The sequence below is a fragment of the Styela clava genome, chromosome 10 (assembly GCF_964204865.1).
Source record: "Styela clava chromosome 10, kaStyClav1.hap1.2, whole genome shotgun sequence".
Taxonomy (NCBI): domain Eukaryota; kingdom Metazoa; phylum Chordata; class Ascidiacea; order Stolidobranchia; family Styelidae; genus Styela; species Styela clava.
Genome location: NC_135259.1, coordinates 7,705,595 through 7,728,473, shown reverse-complemented (window position 1 = coordinate 7,728,473; position 22,879 = coordinate 7,705,595). Strand labels below are relative to the sequence as shown.

Below are 22,879 nucleotides of genomic sequence, written 5' to 3'. Positions count from 1 at the left end.
GCTTTTCCGGGCCCTGGGACGATGATCCATTCTTCAGAATTCAGTGTCAACGTAAACCAATAGATCCGAGTCATTTTCAGAATACCAGATCAAATAACGCAGTCTACCATTCCCATAATAGGCTTCCCAAAATCATATGCGGTAACTTACCAGTACATGTATCGGGGTACCAGTAATATAGTACAAGGACTGACATATAGCTTGTCACGTCCTGTGACGATGATCCATGATTTTTAATTTAGTTTTAACCTGCAAGTTTGACCAGACTCTTGAGTTATTTCTTGAGTCCGGTCCGGTTTTAATTCGGCCACGAGAAAAAGATGAACTTCCAAACATTTTTATTTTTTACTGCAAGTTCGATCATAACATATATAGCTAAGCAAGTGGATGTTGACATTTTTATTCTAATGTTCTTTGCTTGATTCCTTTTTGGCCGGAATTTTTGAGATCATGCATGACTGGAATATCTAAATCCAGAAAAATCTATGAAGATCAAGTATGAAACATGCAAAGTTTCTAAACGCAATGTACTTTGTGTATTGTTTATATTTTGAAATTCATCGTCAAAGACAATTCTTTCTCTTTGGCTTTGATTGCCACAATCAGCCTCAAATCAAACGATATACCATATATGCCTGATTCAATTTAAAGTATTTTCACAAAGATTTGGTATGGCCAAGATGAATATCTGTCATAAACATTGGTCTTTGCAGATTTTTTCGTTGTAATATCGAAAGCAGTAGGTGGAAGATTTAAAAAACATTGGGATCATAGATATTTATCTTGACCCACTGCATTTTAATCTAGAACTTATGCTATGCTATTGTATTCCTCGTTACAATAAATTCTTCTTGGACAAGTTATTGAAAAGACGCAATGACACATACCCCCTAGTCTAGTTATTAAATAATTGACTGCTGCCTAATGTTCTTTGCTTGATTTCTTTTTGATCGAAGTTTTTGAGATCATGCATGACTCGAATTTTCACATCGAAAAATTAGTGTAAAGTTCAAGTATAAAACATACAAAGTTTTCAAACGCAATGTACTTTGTATATTGTTTATATTTCGTAATTTTATTTTCACAGACGATTTTTTCCCCAGGTTTTTGACTGTCACGAACATCAATCAATCACAGGGTATACCATACATGGACCGATTCAATTTGAGATACTTTTACATATATTTGAAAGGGCCAAGATAAATTTCTACCATCAACATTGATCTATGCAGATTTCTTCTTTGGCATATAAAAAAATATTGGGTGGCAGACTAAAGAATCTATTGGCTTCATGGACATTTAATTTGACCAAGCATATTTCAATCTTGAGTTTTATGTTGTATTTGTATTCCATGTCACAATAGATTCTTCCTCACGGATTTTTTTGTTGCAGATGAAAACTAGATCTTTGTATCGTGCATAAGGAATAAGCATGCAAATTTTAATACAATCGTTTTTTCAGTTCATATTATTCAAGTGGAAATCATGAAATATTCCTTTAATCGTTTAATTTATGTATATAATATAGTATTTCACAAAACAAGACTACAAACTTTGCCTAAAATATACAAAATCAGAATAAATTTCAAGATTGAAAAGATAGGTGCAAAGAGAAAACAATTCAAGTGGTAACTCGAACTTTGCACGAACACTAAGAGCTCTTTTGAGTAGTTTTGGCGATGGGGTCGTAATACTCTTTGTCATAGTTGGACAATACTTCTGAAGTTTTAAGTTAATTAATAAAGTCAATAAATATTGTCGTTTTGCATGTCTTATTTAGCAGATATTATACCTATAATTTCATAAATTTAATAATTCCTAATGAATTTCGTTATTACAATAGGAATCCCATGGGGATGGGACAGTAAAGTATGTTCCATGCTTAAGCCCGGCTATTTCTATAGGTTTAGTTTAGTCTCACTCGGGCTAAACTCGATTTGAGAGGAAGTGAGTTATTAATGCGATGTATTGGTGTTGATGGGCAAATACTATAAATACTGTACAATATTGGAAAAATTACGTCATTTCAGATATCGTGTCAAATGAAAATATAATTATTTTATGTCAGGCAGACGGTTGTATTTAGAATTCGACGTGTTCTCTGTATTTGGTTGCATCCTATGTATCAGAAGTGTCCTTCCTGCCTTCGACTGAGTTCGACTAAAATTTTCATAATACTGTGTTTGGCTGACTAGAATGAAGTCACATAAAAATGAACGACCGCTAAATTTTAAACTGTCGAAAAGCAACTCATAAGAATGCCAAAAAAGCGAGGGAAGTATCGTTGTAACTTATAAGCCCACCTTTATCGAAAACTAATCGAACTGTGCTATTCCTTGCGCCTCTTCACAATGAAACATCCACATTCAATTGAAGTGTTTAGACGCTTCTTGCGTATTTACAAAGTTACAAAGAAATTCAAGATGCAATAATTTAAATATTTTAATAAATCGTTAGTAATAAGTCTAGTAAAGGACCGTTTGTGCAAATTAATTTACATAATCTTTTCTCATGTTGTGATTAACCTGTACCTCGAGCTTAATTAAGAATGTCTACAGTAGTAGATCGCCAATAACTTTTTTTTACCTCGTCCGTAATATTGTCGGCAATAACGGCTTTTTGAAATATCGGCGTATCGGTATCGATGACAAAAGTATAATCGGTACATTTATGATTCAAACTACCAACTTGACTATGACAAAACTTCGGAGTCTATCTTTCATTTATTGGACACGTCAGTGGACATAACGATCGTTTCAATATTATGTTGTTGTTGTTCTTGTTCTTTGACACGTTAAAAAAAGTCTCTTCGAAAAGTTTTTCTCTTCGAATACTGGACCAATTGCTTTGAAATTTTCAGTGGTTAATTTTCTGTGGACTTCAAGAGATTCGTTTTTTATGTGTCAGAATGAAAAATAGCGACACCTTGTGACGTGTCCATATATTTGAGCATAGCTCTCTTGTTTATGGATGTAACATTTTTTTTTTCACTTTTCAATCGACATTTTATACTTTGCTATTTTTTAAGAACAATTATCAGATTTTCTCGCTCACCGGGTAAATATAAATATATATTTCTCTATAACAGGTAGTTATTATTTGACTTGTTGATAGACCACCTGCAATCATTCTACACATGAAGCAAAAATATCCTCATAATTTTACTGTAGAGTCATATAAAGAAACACACATATTTGATTTAATATACGATCTTTACTAACACTGTCGCGTGACTCATGTTCTAGTTTGGCTATCACGTATGACAACAAAACCAAAGTCATAGTTTCGAAGACATGCTGTCAGAAATATTTGAAAAATCAACTATACCTTGTAAACATACCGTACAGATAATGGCTTATTCCAGAGCTTATTCACGTTTACGGTATAGGTGTTTTAGATTCATTTGAAGACTTGCCTATTTAGCCAACATACGATTCATTGTGCAAAGTAAGTTAATTACATAAGATTTACTGTAACATTTCAGTATATTTGTTTTGCATTTTAATGGCGATAAATCGTAAATTGCCTCAAGCATGCGTTTTTAATTTTACAAGTAAGGCTTGGCTACTTACTTAATGCTAATAATTCTTACAGTTGTTATGTCCATGCAGATTGAGTGTTTTGATTTTTACTGTGTCTAAAATATTCGATATTATTCAAAGATATTATCAGGTAGAGTAAAATAATAAGATATCATTCTTGCAGACAGAAAAGTGTCTAATACTATTTTCAGCAATTATGGAGTATACGAATCTTTCGAGGTTACATGCGATTCTGGTACTAATACAAAGTTCTATACATTTTTTTATATTTTGTTAAGCAATATTGTCGACTTGCATTTTCCCTGAAATGTTATTGCTTTAACTTTTTATATGATAGTATAATTTTAGTATCATGCAAAGAAATATGTGACTTATATATCTATATTTCAAATTAAGTAATCAAAATGGAATTAACAATACATATCGGTTTTGTGGTTGAATTATAATTGAATTGCAAAATATAACTCACAATACGAAATTGAACGTTACGGAACCAGTTAAAAGATTACGATGATATTTTAAGCTGAATATTTTTATTCGATTTTGACTCTAGTGAATATGTAATATTTAGGTACGTTGTTCGTGAAACATTTGGTTACGTTTGGTAAATTGTCACTTGAAAAATAACTAAATGGACAAAAAATTTATCTTCTGAGTGAAAATAGGGAAGTAAATATCTGCAGTAGAATGAATTGAACATATTTTCCGTTGGATAATTTGATTACTGTAATACAACATCAAACTTTTATGCCTGATTTTTCCGCCATGCCATCTGAATAAAATTTATTTGTCGGTAATATTTATTTCACATCAGTACTTTTTTTAAAGAAAAGATGAATTGCATTAATTTGATTTTTACTGGATGTCTACTTTTTGTGAATACGTTGAAGATAAACGGAGAAGGTATGTTTTTTTTTTATATATTAATAGTAGACTTATTCGTTCATGAATCTTAGGTTTATTTTATCAATTTTTTTTCAAATTCGCCAAATTTTATAGGATGAAAGATTATTATTCTAGGAGCCTTTACTTTGTCTAAACTAGTAAAATTCAAATAATATAAACTAAGTTACTAAATCATCTAATAATTTGTCAGACAACGTCGACAAAGCAATTCCTTTAGATCCTCCTGAAAATTAAGCATTCTTTAAATGCTATTGGTATAATTGTGATTTTACTAAAAATTATACCCCCAAAACTTGGGTTCATATTCTATAATTCCGCTCATGGAGTGAGTATTCTTTTATTGTTGTAGATGAATGTAAGTTCAATGAGCAAGTGAGCGCCGGTGCTAAGACTATATCACTGAAGACATGGTCGAGACGAGATAGAGAAAGCTTAACATGTACGTGGCACTTGGAAACTGATCCAGGCACAACTATCAACTTATTCTTTCCATTCATAAAATTTTCAGGACCAGATACGTTATGGGTAAGAAAACAATTTTCATGACAGAATTGTTAAGCGGCTGTTTTTTTGTTTTTGTTTTATTTATTCTAAGCAAAGATCAACCTGCTAGTTTGAGGTATGTGAAGCTACTTGGAATGAAATCGTTTTGTTTCATCAACTGTGTCAGTTGCAAATGCGTATTGAAAATTTTTAACGTAAAAACACTTATTTATTATTCCACATTTTATATTGCAAAAATTGTGTAATTTAGTGACTTTTAGATTAAATGTAACATTTCAGAAAAATTAAGTAACAAATCCTATCAGTTTAAACTTTTATTATTTGATTAACGTTTGTAGACGCGATAGCCTGGTGGAAGAGATTTCATGCTTCAGATCTTTAAAGTTCATTTTCAAATCAATAAAACTTATAATAGTCTTTACGTGTGTCGAACTGGAGAAGTTTCGGTTTTCTCAAACACGGAGATTATCAACATTTGAACCAAGTTCTGGCACAACATAATGCACCTTATTTCTATCGTCAATTATATCAGCTAACAGATGGATCTTTGGAAAAAGTGTTTCACAATGAGGAGTTTGAAGTAACATACGAAACCAAAACAAACAAGATACGTTTGATAGCTTTCGTTATCAATCCTTTATCCACATTTGAACTTCGATATCAAAAAGCAAGAAAAAGCTCGAGATCCATCAGTGATGTAACTTCACAAAGTAGGAAATAACTTATATTTTCTTGATTTTTATTTATTAATTCTATTTAATACAACATTTTTATGAAAAATCGCTATGTCGAGTTGTCTCAATGATGACGCCTACATACTGATCACACACACAAAAAAGGCACCATGGCAGCTAAGTTTTTGATCCTGATTTGCGCTTTGTTGTGGCGATTATACACAATTCCTTACCAAAAGCTTGCTGTAGTATAAATGTTATATCAGAACACTGAGAATATATAATTGTAGAAAAAAATAGTTTATAAATTTCCTTCGAAACATGAGAACAGTTTGGAACAATGCAGAAAACATATCTTAATGAGAGTAATCAGTTGGATCACTTTCACACAATCTGTGCACGATTCTACGTCATCGACTTGTCTTACAGCCTCATAGTTATAATCTGTGAATTTGAAACATAATCCGCAATTTCAATTTCAGTTCATTTAGGTAAAAGATTTTTTTTTTACCCAAAATAGGTCTGGCCTCCTGCCCTCGTGGAATTCATATTTACAATTCTATTATTGACTATGAAGATCATGACCTAATTGAAGTCAAATGTTCAAAAGATGAAAGCTGTCTTGTTATGAAAGATTTCAAACTGCAATCAGGAGGTAAATGAGGTGTTTTCTAAGAATTATCATTAATATTATGCATCTGATATCAGATGAAATTGTTATTTCAAAATAGATCAGCCTAATAAAAGTACTGCATCTTAGAAATTATTCCTTGTTTCATTTATTTTCGAGTTGACCTTATTATACCCTGTAGTGGAAATTGTCATTCTTCGGACGACTTATTTTCATATTAAACGTCTGTTTGAATATTTTGGCCTTTGCCTAATTTTTTTTAGTTAGATACAACGAAATTCCGACGTTATACAGATTCTAAACATATGTGAATGTTAAAGTATTATTGCACATGTTACACTGAATATTCAATGTGTAATCGTATTTAAAATATTCAAGTTAAAAAAAATATATGTCAATGTGAAAAAATATGAAAAAGTAAAAAATAATAAAACTTTGATTTGAAACAAAATAATATTTGAGATTCCTTTAAAATAAATATTAGCAACGTTTGTAACAGATATCAACAATTTATTTTCTAAATGCAGCTATATGCTTTACGAAAGAATTTCGCAATGGAGCTTTTTGCCACACGTAATGAAAAAGAATCAAAGGAATACTATGCATAATTTCAGTGGACATTTTTACAATAAGATATAGGGGCAATCATCTGGTAGACGTAAATTCGAATTAATTATATCAGTATTTGAAATATGATCTGTTCTCTTTAAAATATATGTGAAAACGCTGTATATTATAAAAGTGATGAATATTTTTTCAAACCTGTTCGGGTAACTTTGGAAATGTATTACTTATTTGAATTTGAATTACAGAACACAATACCTGAATACTTTACACCTAAGATAATATTGTAATCATTTTTTCATATTGTTTTTGTTTTAGGTGAACGTCTTATAGCAGCTTCATGTATTCCAAAAGCGCAGTGCAATTCAGTTTCTTGCGAAAATATTGTCGCCCTCGTAGCATCTGGATTTTACGACGTGGACTTAACTGCTTGTTCAACACAATGTTGCGAAACAATGGCAGAATGTCGGCAAGCTATGAAGATCGTTGAAAACATAGGTATTCCTTTTTCCTAATTACTGAAAACGTTTATCCAACCAATGCAAACGAGCAATTTTCCTATGATGCCCCAATAGAAATCGTCATTTGAGTTTTCTATTTATAGCAGATGTATACTTTATGTCAGAAAGTCCCTAACGCCTTGGGCCTTGTTCAGTTTACTGCTTCGAAACGAAAATAAACTCAGTGACATTTACAGCACTTCATTTGTTTCGAACGTAGTTTAAGATTTATCCAACAACATTTCAGATTTTTCCCAAATTTCCCAAATAAATAAATAGAAATTTAACGAATAAAACAGCTTACGGATATGCAGAATTTATAGTCACAGCTATTATGTTCACTTTAGTTCCCCGTATTTGAATCAATAAACTGTTGCCTATAATTTTAATGATTGAGTAAAGTTCTTTACAATATAAAATACAGAATTTGACATACAGTATTAGTTTAAGTACGTTTGCTTCACCTCCATAATACATGTGCTATACCAAGTGAGAAGAAATTATATTATCAATCTGACTACATTGTGAAATGATTTACTGAAATTGTTCCCACGCTTTTGCTCCATATTTTTTACGTATTTGCACCTAATTTTATAGAATAAACATTATCTCCTTTTGCGACAGGTGACGAGAAATGTACCAAAAACATTCATTTAGTTGAAGCAGGACGAAAGTGTAGGAAACCATGCTCGTCGAAATGGGACTGCAAGGCGAAATCGAAAGAATGTCTTTGTGATGACCACTGTGGTCGATCTTGCTTCAATCCAAGTAATTTATAATTTGATAAACTTTGAGCTAAAGTAATTTATATTCTTTCCAATATTAATTTGCAGCTATTACCTTTCCGCGATTGATATTTTTGATATTCTTACTTTTTTTGTATTAAAAGAAATAAACTTTAATTGGACCTCCTGAAGTATGCGTACCAAGATGGCGCACCACCTGAACTCAGGTCGTGTAACAGGTTAGGATTCAGGTTGTGCGACATCGTGGTGCGAATACTTCAGGATTACCCTTTACCTAAATACAGTAAGTCGTTGTAGCTGATAACGATTAAACTACCGACAAATCAAACAATAATATATATATATAGACGAGTAAGGGGGAAATCGATTCTACATTATTTTTCAAAAAGTTTCATTTATTCCTATACTGGATCCGCAATGAGCCAACAGCAGTCTTGTGCCTATATGCAGTTTTATCCTCCTATTGACAGATGCAGATTGTTATCTTCCCTCAGTCTATTATCCAAAAATTGCTAAATATTATGGAGATAGACGACAAAAATTACAGTACGATTGCAAGGAAGGTTATTATATTTACGGTGACATATTCCAGAAATGCAGAACTGATAGAAAGTGGTCTGGCATTGAACCAACGTGCATTCGTGAGTATTTCATTTTCAAATGTCTCACCTGAAATTTTCGAAGTTTTATTTCAATTAAAAAGGATACTTATTTGGGGATGGAAACACATAAAATTACGTCACGATTGTCTTCCTCCGTCACGTTTCGCCGACGATCTGTGCGGTAAAATCAGTGTTCAGATAAGAAGATTTACCATACCCGTACCGTTTCGCCATTTTTATGTCCATATATGTGAGGATTGCTTTCTAGCATATTATATTCTCGCCAATTGTTTAGATCCAATTTGTAGGAATGTTTTTCATATAGTTTTATTTTATAATACCATTTTATGTTACATGCGTAATATCAACAAATAATCTCATTTTTAAGGTGGATGTAAGCCCCCGACGAACATCATCCATCACTCACTTGCAATATCACTAAAACTAGGATATGATGTCCGAGATGTCGTTCACCACGTTTGTGAATATGGTCGGTAGTATTCTGTATTCGTCCTCTGTATTTACAACAATCAAAACCGAGTTTTCAAAAAGGATGGATATTCAATCCTACTATAATTACGTGTAGTATTTTACTTTTTCAACTTTTATAATTATATGTATTATAAATTATATTACATTATATTATATTTTTGATATATACTGGTTACAAATATTAATGATACAGTATGTAATTATTTTATACAAAGGTTACATTCTTCTCGGAGATTCAAAAATTAAGTGCAATGAAGATTACACTTGGTCTACACCTCGGCATAGTTGTTTGGAAAATAAATGTGGAACACCTCCAAAATCTTCCGATAAATCAATATCTGCAGATTCACCAACGATCGACACGTCTAAAAGCGGAATACTGCAAGCTCATTATAAGTGTGCAGAAGGTCTGAGGAAGTTTATTGAATTTATTTATCAATTTTATTGAATTCATTGCTCATTATCGAAAATCGTTCCACTTCACAATGTTCGTATAAACTCGTTTTAGCACCAGGCAATATTTTTAATTTAGCGGTATGTAAAATGTTTTTATCATTTTGTTGAAGGACTATCAAGACATATTATTATAACTATTTTTAAAACATTCACTGATAAACTTTTGGATTGGCAATTAAGGATAATTCTTACATTCACAAAACCCCTTTTCTACATCGAAATCACGTGTATCGAAAAACAAATCAACTCACGTAGTGACCAATATAAAGAAGACAATGATTCAGAATAGGGAGATTATATGCCAAAATTCAATTGCATTGTCAAACGGTACGAATTTATTTATCATTACAGGATACAAAAATGTAGTGAAGGAAGATTATGCGTTCTGTCAGGAAAACGGCGTTTGGTCAAAACTGAATATCGTTTGCCAAAGAGGTAATAAAATATATAATTAATAATTATAACATATACACAATATTTTAAAAAAACTTCCATCTTCGATGCATTCAATGTATTACGCAAGTTACCTTTTTCCAGTTGCAAATTGTCCCAGATTGACAGCAAATCCAAATTCCGAAATGACTGTTTCGAACAACAAATTTGCAACTTTCTTCTGTAAATCTGGATATCGACTTATTGGGAGTAGAATATTGAAATGTGAAGAAGGTGACGTCTGGTCTACCAGTGCGCCTACATGCGAAGGTATGCTATGTTTATTCTCCATATTCCTGATTGTATTTTAGATTTTACATTTGTTCTAGCTTTTGGTCAAAAGCCTTATATATTATGGTTCTGGTCATATTTTTAATTCAGACAAAAAAATTGGTTTTTCTTCATTCAGCTGTTTATCTATGTGATGGCGTATTGCGGTGTCTTGAACATGTCTTGTCCCACGTGTCCAACGTGTCTCACTTTCCAAACGTACCCTACTTGTTTCAAGGTGGTGAAAATTGGCGTATAAGTGAACTACACCTGATTGAATTAAAGTATTGCAATTATTATTTATAAAAAAATATTTTTCAATTCGATGATCCGATATCGAGACGCCGATATTTGAAAATACCGAATTTTCGGTATTCCGATACTGATATATAATATTTAATTATCATCTGGATTGTTTGGAACAGACATGAAAAAATGGTTGTTCAAGCGATACACGTTGGACAATTAGGACAAACATGGGGGACGAGTGGGACACGCGGGGACATGACATTTTTGAGACACCCAACGTATTGCACTATTATGAGATAAAATTCCACAGCCGGTGTGTATGTAATGATTGTAGAAAGCACGGATCATATCTGGATTTGATCCTTAAAAACAGTCATGTAGCCTAACCTCCGGAAGTCTCAAAAAATTTATCAACTCCATATTCTATTTTAATTTTCATTAATTCACAGCAATACAATGTCCGGAACTTACACTACCCTCCAATCTTGTTGCCTCATACTCGCGGTCAGACAGACTTCGTTTAATAAATTCCACAGTTACTTTTAACTGCGAAGAAAAATATATTCTAATGGGTGAGAAACAAATATTTTGCAACGAAGCTCAGAAATGGTCAGCCGATGTTCCTTCGTGCCGTTCACGCCCAGGTAAGAAACAACCAATAGTTTTATTCACCAATGAGCGCGATGGTAATGAAATGATGTTATTTTATTGGCATTGCACTTTAGAAATACCTATTTTAATTAAATCATTGTTAGACTAGCGTCTAACCCAGGGGTTGGCAAGGTTTTTGAACCACGGGACAAAAATTTGGCACCTAGATTGGCGGGTCATGTGAGGGCAGACCGTAGTTTGCCCATGTCATGAACTCTAACCCAACACAAACGAGATTATATATGCCTAATCAGAGAGATTACAGTCAGTCCAACTTTTTCAACCCTCTGCCTCAAAGTGGCTGCTGCGTACCTTGTTTACAGCAATGCGAACTATTAAAAATTGCATTATATTTCAGAGAGGAAATGCATACTTGATCAATTCTATTTGAATAACCGAGTCACTGTTGAAAACTACGACGACAAGAAAGAAAAGATTATCAAAAAGAAAGGAGGAAAAGTACTGATATGTATAAGTTATTATTTTCAGAAAAGCAAATGTTGATAATAGCAATGTTAAATTTATGTTCTATTATGAAGATAATAGTAATAATAAACTCAAAATATACATTTAGACACATATCCGGTATTTCTTCAGATGTTGATAAAAAACCTTTTGGGACATTCTGCCATTTGTCCCACCTGCTCCACGTGCCTCACTTGTCCCACGTATTTCACTTGTACCAGGGCAATGTGAAACAAGTGAGACATGTGGGACACGACATTTTCGAGACACCGCTACAAGCGGCTAGAGGAGAATTTCTTTCAACTTTCTGCGCTTCATACATAGCCTTATATACTATCAATGTCTGCTATCACTTTTCTTTGGAGGCGAGAATATAAATTTATTAATTAAATTTATTCTCTAATGGATAGCTTTTAGAGAAAAATACGAAAATGTAACCGTGTTCTATCAAAAATGCTGTATAGACTAAATTTGGAATAAACTATTATTTAAACATTAATTCTTTCAATAATTTTGTTTTATAAGATAAATCTGAAATGTTATGATCGGATAGTGAGGTCCATAAGATGTCGCGATGACGGAAGGTGGTCAGTAGATTACAGTAAGGTACAATGTCGCTCTACCACTGCTATACCAACTACTCTTTCTACAGTTACTACTACTCTCACGTCTACCACGGACAGTTCACGAATATTTGCAGGTATTCATTGATGTAGACAATTTTTGTTTTATTCGTATGATTTTATTTATGCTGCCCGCAGGGGTGGGCAATAATAATAATTTTGTAATAATCCTGCCCGCCGAGGGCTTTATTTTTTCACATCTGGCCCGCCGACTAGAGAAGTTGCCCGCCCCTGTGCCAAAGCATCATGGAAAGTTCTTAAACTTTTTAAGCCGCGCACCCTTTTTAGAATTTGTCAAGTCTTGCACCCCACCTCAAAGAGAACTAGCTACAACTAGCTAACCCTAACAATAAGCTACAAATAACAAATAGTAAGGCGAAATTGTTTAATTTGAAAAACACGTTGAAAATATGTGGATGAAGTGTAAATAATGAAAAAAAAAATAAAAAGATTTGAAACCAAAATAAATCGGGAAAGTTCAAATCTAACAAATAGTCTTATTTTTAATTAGCTTCACTCCCTCAAAGAGTTACTCCGGAACTATGCAAACCAAGATGGCGGACACCAGAACGTAGTATGTGTACCTGGTTAGAATTAGGATAAAATTTCAGGCACAAATACTACAAGAGTCACTTGGCTAGTCCCCAAACTCGTAATAAAACTCAAATAGGAGAAAATTGGAATAAAATTATGGCCTAATCCCAACCTGGTACTCATACTACGTTCCGGTGTCCGCCATCTTGATGCACATACTTCTGGAGAGCCCTCAAAAGTTGTCTACGCTCCTATTGTGAGGCGCGCCCTACGGTTTGAGAACCGCTATAGATCTTTCAGTTACACTTTACATAAATTATATATAATAAAGACGCATCCATCTTGTGTCTAGATCAGGTACTGGCCTTTGCATTCGTTTCTGAAATCTCTGGCATTTTACGGTTCGCTTAGTTTGCTCAAATAAACGCTAGCTGAATTTCAAACGACTACTCATGTACTTCAGAAATGATGTTTAACCCACGAGGCATTGATGATAACATCCCATGAAGCAACATTATCACAAAATTTTTATTCTCTTCTATTTTCAACAGGACCTAGCAGAACTAAATGCAAACCATTAACAGCGCCGGAAGGATCCAACATGCGTCAGTATCGAGATGGAACTTTCATTGTTATATTTTGTAAAACCGGTTTCCAATTGCAAGGAGCATCTGAGCTGAATTGTCAGGATAACGGTGAATGGTCTGATCAGTTGCCGAAATGTTTAGGTATGTTACTATATTACCTCAGTAGGACCTACCAGATATTGGGTATTGTGAAGTATTGTACCGTTTTTGACCGCGCAGGGGGCATTTGAATTACCTTGTACATTCGCCAGGGTTACTGGCGAATGTACAAGTTAATTCAAATAAAGTGCATAAAAACGTAATGGTTTTAATTGGGGTCATCTTGTATAACTATCTTCAATGCAAGTTCTTTGTCGGGACGTTTATATGCTGTATTTGAATTACTTTTGCTATATACACATTTGCTTATTTCCTTCGAAGGACTATACTGGGTGTCTCAAAAGTAAGTATACACTTTCAATTTTGATTTTCTTTTCAGGTACTCATCGTAGAGCGTTCATTTCTTTAGAAAACATAGTATGTATAAGTAGTAAAATTTAGGTAATATTTGCATTTTTTTACCAACCCATAGAATGACAAGGAGATTAAGCCAACAAATGAGGTGCTAAATTGCTGTTTGGCAAAAAGCATATAAATCAGTAAGAAAACTGAGCGCCAATTTAACAGAGAATTTGTTATTAATTCGGTTACTACACGACGAAAATTTTTGGGCAATTCATCGTAAATTTATGGAAACTCGATCTGTAGTTGATGCACAAAAATCAGGAAAACCAAGCAGCGGACGGTCCGAGGGAAGCATTCAGAGCCGAATTAATTACAAATTCTCTGTTAAGGAAGTGTTGAGTTTTTATTGATTTTTATGCTTTTTGCATCACATTTGTTGGGTTAAACTCATTGTCATTCTGTGGGTCAGTAAAAATTCAAACAATAACTAAATTCGACTACTTATGTTTTCCGAATAAATGAACGCTCTGAAAATTAAAAGTGTATACTTAATTTTGAGACACCCTGTATATATATATTGAGTATAACTTTTGTTTTAACAGAGCAATTTTGTAATCTGCCACCTTATTCAAAGAGTGTCCAAGTTATAGAAAGCAGTCTCCAAGGTGACAATATTTATGCAATAAGATCCACAATAACATTCAGATGCAAAAGGCAAGCCTTGCATATGCACGGATCGAAGACACTGAAATGCGTTGGGATGAACGTATGGGACAATCCCACACCAACATGTGGTAATTATCACATCGAATTCTAACACAAGATTTGTAAAATATTCTTCTGAATATTAAATACAATATGGTCAACAGCATAATATATTCATTTATGAAATGTTTACATTTTTGTATTGACTTATACGCATCCAACTCTGGTAAACTTCAAGGTGCGGAATAGCTAAGCTACATCAGTGACATTCGGGATAAGGTGGAAAGCTTGTGTTGAAATACAAAACTGGAAAAAATCATTCTCCAGGAATTTATCTTGCAAGCATGAATAAGTTACAACTAAAAACAACGCGCACTCATGATAATAAAATATATGCATATATTTGATATATGGCAAAAATTTCGATTGTTCACAAAAAACATTCTTCGAGTGTTCGATCGATATGAAACTTGAAAAAACTCAAAGATATTCGTAAGATTTTCAATATATATTCGAATTTTATTACGTGGAAGAAAAAATCCTATTTTTTTGGCACAAAAAAGAATTTACCACGTCAATGCTTATTTATTTTCAGGATGTCCGGAACTCATCAATCTATCCAAATATCTCACAGTTGAATACAGTTCAGCAAGCACATACGCAAGGTTTTCCTGTCAAATAGGCTTCAAAATATTAGGATTCCGAACTATTTGGTGCGGAGCTACTGGTCAATGGTCAGGGCCGCCACCAACATGCAAAGGTTAGCGTTCTTCTTAAAGAAAAATTTATAAATCCACATTTTACTTTGTGATAACAATAAATCAATGACCTCAAATTTATGAATTTCAGCACTTATTATCAGCATGAATAAAAAATAAAGTACAGAAAAAAAAAAACATTAAATTTAAACTTTTCTGAATTAGCTATAGTAGAGGAAAACTTTTCGCTTTCGCATTATTCAATTAAAATTTTAGCAGATGCATTAGGAAGAATCCTATGTTTGACTGATATATACATTTAAGAAAATTTAAAATCCGTCGAAAAGTTTATGGTTTCAAACAATCCCGGGATCAATTTTATTCGTAAATCAAAAATTTAGATGCGTTAAAATTTTTTACTTGTTTTCATACTACATTCGCAATGGGATATTTGGGTATTGAAAATAAAAAAGTATTTACGATATAATTTTATTTCGTAATAATATTTTCATATATTTTTGTTCCAGACAGAGGTTGCGTACTAGATACCTATTTACTTAAAACTGGCGTTCAACTGCAAGGTCATAAAGACGACGTTGCTTTTATCCAATTTTCGACAGGAGATGAGGTACTTCTATATGCTGCTTTGATTTTCCATCGCTAAGAAAGCGTTTGTTCTAGTTGCCTCCATTATTTTAAATATGGAATCGCGCCCAAGTATCTGCTTCCTGCTGTTGGCAGGAAAATTTGGCAGGATCATAACTTTAGCTTTAGAAATATCATCACATATACATGAGAGCATATGGACTTTATTCATCATATTATTAGAATATAGAAAATCTGTTTATTAATTAACTATTATCTAAACTACAGGCTGTTCTGACGTGTTCTGGATACGAAGTAGCTACAATCACTTGCAAACCTTTTTCTACTTGGTCACTGGACTACGTTGACGTGACATGTGACGATGCCAGAAAATTAAGCATTCCGCCTCCATTTCCACCGCCACCTTTGCCAACAAAACCTAAAACAAGTAAGAAATATCCTGTTTCGTTTTATAACAGGGGCGTGCACGTGCGTATCGCTATGGGTCAAAGCGTAAAACTTTAGTTATGAAAGGCCGGGTCATCGGAAAACTAACAAGTTTATAGCAACTCGAAGTTGAGCTTGCCAGGGCGTATTTCAATTAAAGAACTGATCAAAGAGATACGTGATGCCAAAGTAAAGATCGATTCATGCATAATTTTACATATTCGTGCAACTCCAATAATATGAATAGCTCCTTTTAAAATATGCTAATCGTTTCCGTAGTAGGCTCGTTTGGAATCAACGATTGCTTGTTATCTTGTTCTACTTCTGATTTTCTTATAGGTCGTCCATTCGGCGAGCCACTGTTTTAAACTCTGTATTTCGCTGAATGTTTCTTCTCTAGAGACATTTTTTGATAAATATTTTTACCCGAAGACAATACGGACTTCAACAATTAATTGATCCACAATGGTATCGTAACTACTAACTAGCAAATTGGTTTTGTACAATAGTGGCGCCCACATTGGCAAACCATTTAGTGATTGTGTTGAATAAAGAAGTAACATCGTGTTTTAAAATAAGGGCTTGTTTTAAATCAAATTTTTCTGTATTTTGTATTGAAATACATGGCCGCGAAACTACGCCAAAACGTTGCATTTGGGCAGCTGTACATGCAGCATGAATTATAATTTTAAAAATGTAAGTAAAAATTGCTATTTTGACTTTTACTTCTATTGCGTACATTTATCGCGACTTTCGTATCTCCACAAAAATCATAAGATTTTAACCGGGATGTTTATCCGTGATATCAAAGAGACGTTTTGAGTAAGAAAATCATGAAAATTTGCTCACAAGCCTACTACAAAATCAGTTAGAGGGATGGCAGCCTTCGGCAAAACGAGTGGGTTGCGATCATGAAGAATATGCTTTTATCGACGGCGGATGAGACACCCTAGCCTGGCCTATGTTAATTGTTAGAGTCCTCTGATGCAATGACGCCTCAAATAATCTGTTATGACGCCATGATGTGGATTTCGAGTTCATGTATTGACATTTTTCTCGTAATATGAAGGCATTATTACGGTTAATATTGTTCGGTTAATTTATGCTTAGCAAGCTTTGTTTTTAAGGTTGAAGTGATAGAGTTTTTCAAGATTAAACAAACTCATTTATTCGATCGCATTTCAATTTCGCAAGGTGGTTTTGTCGCAGGGTCGTTTACGTAATGGCGTTACGTTATCGGTTGCGTCTTACTGCGCCAGCCACTGAACTACAGCTTGAGAAGGTGTGCATGAGCCTCTGTCGGTATTTGTGGCGTTTTGAAAAATTTATTGCAAATAAGAAGCGCTTGGCAAGTTTTTACATTCATTTTTCTTCAACCTATTTAAAACAAAAAATCAAATAGTACAGCCATTTTGAACAAAACAGGCAAAAAAACTTGATTTAAAACAATTGTTCTAAAACAATTCTTTTTGAACAAATCCCTAACTGGAATACCTGTCGTAACTTTTTTAATCACTACACTGCACCGAAAAAAAAACGCGTTCTTGAATCCTTGTCGGACGAATCTTCACCCCAGTGTGACGTAGTCACATAACACAAGACCGAAAACGCCAAAGGTTGGTACCGTTACAAATAAAATAAGAAACAGTATCAAAAATAATGGTATAGCAAGCCTCTCACGGACCACGTAAATGGGTCCATCGGGCCAATGGCCCGCGGGCCGTATCTTGAATCCATCTGTTCTACAAAAACATACAAAATAAGATAGAAGATTAGTGACGTACCCTAACACCTTTCCATTTACCACAAACATCCTATTACGGAATGCCATTTTGTTACTTATCTTCAATACTATTTTATTACTTTGCAGTTGATTACACAAAATGTGGTATCGCTGGTGATGTTGATCGTATAGACAAAATTAAAGTGCTTAGAGTAATTGAAGGAACAAATGCAATAGAAGGTGCATGGCCATGGCAAGTTGTTGTTCTAAAAAAGAAGTCTACAGTCAGTCAGGTTAGGGGGAACGGTTATAATAGATTAAATTTGATTTATTATAAATATACTGAATATACGCATATTGTTTTATCGCCAGCATACGAATTTTCAAATATCAAACAAAAGAAAAAACTCAAATATAACAAATGATGACGATATGTTTGGATTGTATAATTATATAAAATAGCAGATAAGAAGATCTGTAGTAAAAAATTCTAGAGTTTGTCTATATCGAAAAATACTAGAATCAGCATAAGTAAAATATCGAATCGTCCATCTGTATACATCCCACTATATATTGAGTTTTTTTTTTATTTTAATGAATTTTATATTTATTTTTAGACTTTCGACAACGTTCGAGGTGGAGCGTCCATACTTAATAATCGTTGGCTGCTGACAGCATCTCATATTTTCGATTCAGCAAAACGAAGAGAGAAGAATTGGCAAAAGAATTTTATATTTGCAATGGGTATGTTTTAATTAGATAAGGTTATTGAACAAATTTATTGTATCTCAAAGACGATATTTTAATATTAAAAGCTGTGAAAACCGTGAACAATATTGGATTTGTAGAAAATCTAGTCAGTATTTATAAACAGTATAATGTTTTTGGACAAGTCGAATGATTATCATCTTTTTTTTTCATTTTGTCTTTTCTCTTTCAAACACCACTTGGTATATAATTTTTTTTAGTCTCATAGCGGGGGTTGTTACTAGAGCAGCGGTTCCCAAACTATAGGTCGCGACCCACTGGTGGGTCGCGAAAGGAACTTAGTGGGTCGTGAAGAGATGTAAAAAGCTTTGATTAAATATACCGATTATTAGGATCGGTGGCGACTTGAATACGTAAAACTTCAAAAAAAACAAAAGAAATCAAATTTAATTTAAATTCTAATCTGTAAAAGTTCCCTTTTCCTGATCTTCTCAAAGGAACAAAAATTTGCTACACAAAGAATGACCATGTGGCTTTTTACGCATAGCAGTTTTGTACATTGTACAGCACTTCTTACCGTGTTTCCCCGAAATTAAGACAGGATTTAGATTTACTTTATTTCGAAGAATAACACTATGTTTTTTTTTGAAAGAGGTTTTTTTGTGTTCATTTATTGAAAATAAAATTACATTGTAGAAAATCAAGAGATTTTTTAACAAACATTATATAAAAACCGACATACCGTGTTTTTATTCGTATTTCCCATACAAAAACCAAGTGACAAATGTCATAATTGTGATTGTGACATCACACAATCTTGAATCGTGGTATAATCTTCACCTTACCTCAGGTCATTTAACCTTTCCTCTGCCACACATTTTAAATTTATTTCTAGGGTAGGGTTTAATTGAAATCATTTTTAAAATTCAAATTAGGTCTCGTTTCCAGATTCTCGTTTTTATTTTTGAGGAAACACGGTAGTTTTGCGATGATTAGCCATTGCTGTGTTCTTTGTTATGTCACAAAAAGTTAAATGGGTCGTCATAAGCTGTGGTAATAAATAGTGGGTCCCAACTCTAAAAAGTTCGGGAACCACTGTACTAGAGAGAGATATCTGGAATCTAGATTTCCTTTTATAACAAAAAAAATGATATTATTATTATTTATATATTACTATTTTTTATTCTCGAACATCATTGAAATTTTTTGTCGAATTTCAGGAATAACTGAAATTCGATTAGTTGATGAGCAAGTTGGAACTGAAAGATACTATGATGCGGATAAAATTATAATGCATGAAAAGTTTACACTACATAATATGAAAAACGATATTGCATTAGTAAGTACACTACAAAGGCTGTGTAGGAAGTACATATAATCTTTCTTGATTTTTACGCAAATTTTCTTTGTCAGAAATAAAAAGTTTACTACCTTTGATGATATGTGATGTAAGGTCTCCAGTCTATTGTATCGCGGTTAAATTTTATTGATTTACAAAATTGTACTCTAAAGAATAGAGCTCATTTACTTCAGCTAGGAATCTTACTGTACTTTACTGTATTCATTTTTTGTTTTAAGATAAAGCTGGGATATAACTTAATTATCAAAAATGAAGATTTCATAATCAATTCAGTAGGTGTATTAGTATTCAATGAGGTTATTCGACCAATATGTATACCGTGTATAAATAACTGCAAAGATTCTCGATTTTCTTCCTCTAAGTTTGACTCTGATGATTGTGATAAACAAGGTAAGTATATAAAAACAAATTTGACAGCGAAGATAATGAAAAAAAAGTAGAAAGTAAAATAAAAAACACTTGATTTGATTTAATAAAATGAACTGCATTTTACTATCATGTATATATATATGTTCATATTCAACGAGGTACGTTTTATACATGATTGTGCGCCGTCCGGTCACTGGTCAGGGGCAAAAGAGTGTGTGGCGTGATGACGTGTGTCGTGATCTACTCCAAGCGTAGAAATAAATGGTCGTTGCACTTATTGCTTTTTTGTCACTCACTTTTGTTAGATTGTCTTGACCGAAGCTTTTGGATAGGGGTCATCTTTGTGTCGCCTATTTTTTTTATTCAGTAGGTGGTAGAACCGTTATACTTAGTGTAATGTAAATAAAGCTACAGTTGCCATAATAAGTTGTAGGCCTACATAATATTGCATGATGTCAAAGTAGTTTCTTTTTCTAAAAATATTCTAATTAGGCAAGTATTATTTACATGACACTCAGACGTTTCCCGTTTAACTATTTCAGGTGAAAAATACAAGTTATCGGGTACGGACTTTAACAATTTCAGTCCATCAGTAGTTACCGGTTTTGGACATACTACCGAGCGAACACCGGACGATTTCTCAGGAATTATTACGTCATTAAGACTTCAGCAAGGAGCTTTAGAAATTAAAAATACTACATAGTATGAATTTTCAGCAATTTTTAAAACTTGATTGACTAGTTTTATTGTCATTTTTTATGTGGTCTTGCTGTTATTTATAACTAGCCAAAAATTTTATTTCTTTATTTAGTTGCAAAGACAGGCTGGGTGTTATGAAAGACACGTGGAAAGGTGCTCCTAAATTTGTTCCTGGCATATTTTGTGCAATTAATTCTAAGAAAAGAGTGGATTCGTGCCAAGGCGATAGTGGTGGGCCGCTCGTGAGAAAGGTACGTAGCGTCATTGATACTTCGGAAAAAGCTAAAAAAAAATAATGGATGTCTTTAGATTTTATACATAATACATCAGTGTTCAGTTCAAGAATTGATTAAAATAAATTAAAGTAGAAACATTATTATACCTTGAACGCTGTTAAAAGAATGAACGACAATAAATCATTTTATACGTAATCAATTGACTTTTGAGTTTTCACATTTCATATATATAATTTTATTTTCTAATCTTTTACATTTAGATCAAATCAAAAGAAGGAGAGACGTGTTGGTATCAAGTTGGCATCGTCAGTTGGGGACTCGGCTGTGGTGCAAAGGTCAACGATGTCGTCTATCCAGGGTTTTATACGGATGTTTTCTATTTCGTTCCTTGGATACTTAACACAATTGAGGAAAACACTTATTAGTAGCAGCGCGCACCAGAAATTAACAACTCTAAAGATGCTATTAACCTTTATATCTATTGACTGTCATGCTGTCAGGATGGAATATTCAAGCTGTTCAATGTCAGTGTACATGTGCCAGAATGTTTTCAGACCTTCGGTTATGATACTTCGTCTCAGTTTTCCTGATCGCATTGACAAGAACTGCCTCAAGTACCTCGTCAAGTGGTGTTCACCAACGCGGTATACCACGCTATAATTGGACACGAAATGGACATAACGATCGTTTCAATATTATGTTGTTGTTGTTCTTGTTCTTATTCTTGTTCTTTGACACGTTTTTAAAAAGTCGCTTTTCTCTTTGATTACTGAACCAATTGCTTTGAAATTTTCAGTGGTTAAAGATAAAAATTTTCTTCAGAAGGCTATTACTTTTTTTGTTGTTGCTATGACGTCATCAAAATTATTGCCTTTAGGTGGCGCTACGTGTCCATATATTTGAGCATAGCTCTCTTGTTTTATATAGCCACCGCAGCTCTTGGCAATTTAGTGGTCAATGGTTACCTTACTAAAAAATCAATCTCCTTTATTTATGATTGAATGCACGCGACCTTGCTATGATCATATTGTATCAAAATCGTGTGCAGTTTGCAAACTCTGAATTTCTAATAATGTCAGTTAGTTGAATAAAATGTTTGTTTATCGTTCGTCTTAACGCCTGTAGTTGGTATTTAAAACACATATAATTGTTCAGCGTTAATTACAAGTTCCTATTTTAATTTCTTTTCTATATTTTGTTCTCCCTGTAAATACTTTCACAGAATACTGCAGCAATAAAAACTGTGTCAATTTTAAAAATATGTCTCCTATATGTTGTAGGTTTTGAATTAATGCATTAGTAGCTTAAATGACATCATTATTTTTAAACAGTCTATACTCTATAGCTTTATTTCTATGGATTCGAACGTACCCCAGAGGTTCAGTGGATATGTTCAAGGGGTTCGAGAATGTCCGCTAACATAATCGTGTATCATCAAACTTTTCAATTACCCCCCAGCCTTATAATTAGAAAAAAA

At 33.3% G+C, this 22,879-nt stretch overlaps 1 protein-coding gene across 2 annotated transcripts; it reads left to right on the top strand.

Annotated features, from left to right (window-relative positions):
• Positions 1 to 3,622: 3,622 nt before the first annotated feature.
• Positions 3,623 to 22,661, top strand: LOC120337291 (uncharacterized). Of its 2 annotated transcripts, XM_039405038.2 has the most exons (27): positions 3,623 to 3,672; positions 4,371 to 4,445; positions 4,798 to 4,973; positions 5,485 to 5,662; positions 6,147 to 6,281; positions 7,140 to 7,319; positions 7,946 to 8,089; positions 8,538 to 8,708; positions 9,058 to 9,159; positions 9,377 to 9,568; positions 9,969 to 10,052; positions 10,155 to 10,319; positions 11,018 to 11,212; positions 11,578 to 11,678; positions 12,210 to 12,384; positions 13,393 to 13,569; positions 14,475 to 14,666; positions 15,173 to 15,337; positions 15,803 to 15,903; positions 16,149 to 16,308; positions 18,178 to 18,323; positions 18,648 to 18,774; positions 19,959 to 20,077; positions 20,317 to 20,488; positions 21,010 to 21,169; positions 21,279 to 21,417; positions 21,663 to 22,661. In XM_039405038.2, exons 2-27 carry the CDS (start codon positions 4,376 to 4,378, stop codon positions 21,825 to 21,827), a joined length of 3,891 nt encoding a protein of 1,296 aa, XP_039260972.2. In that variant the 5' UTR covers positions 3,623 to 3,672; positions 4,371 to 4,375; the 3' UTR covers positions 21,828 to 22,661. The 2 variants fall into 2 exon arrangements, with proteins under 2 accessions (XP_039260972.2, XP_039260971.2); XM_039405037.2 differs by having other exon boundaries at positions 3,626 to 4,445.
• Positions 22,662 to 22,879: the final 218 nt, after the last annotated feature.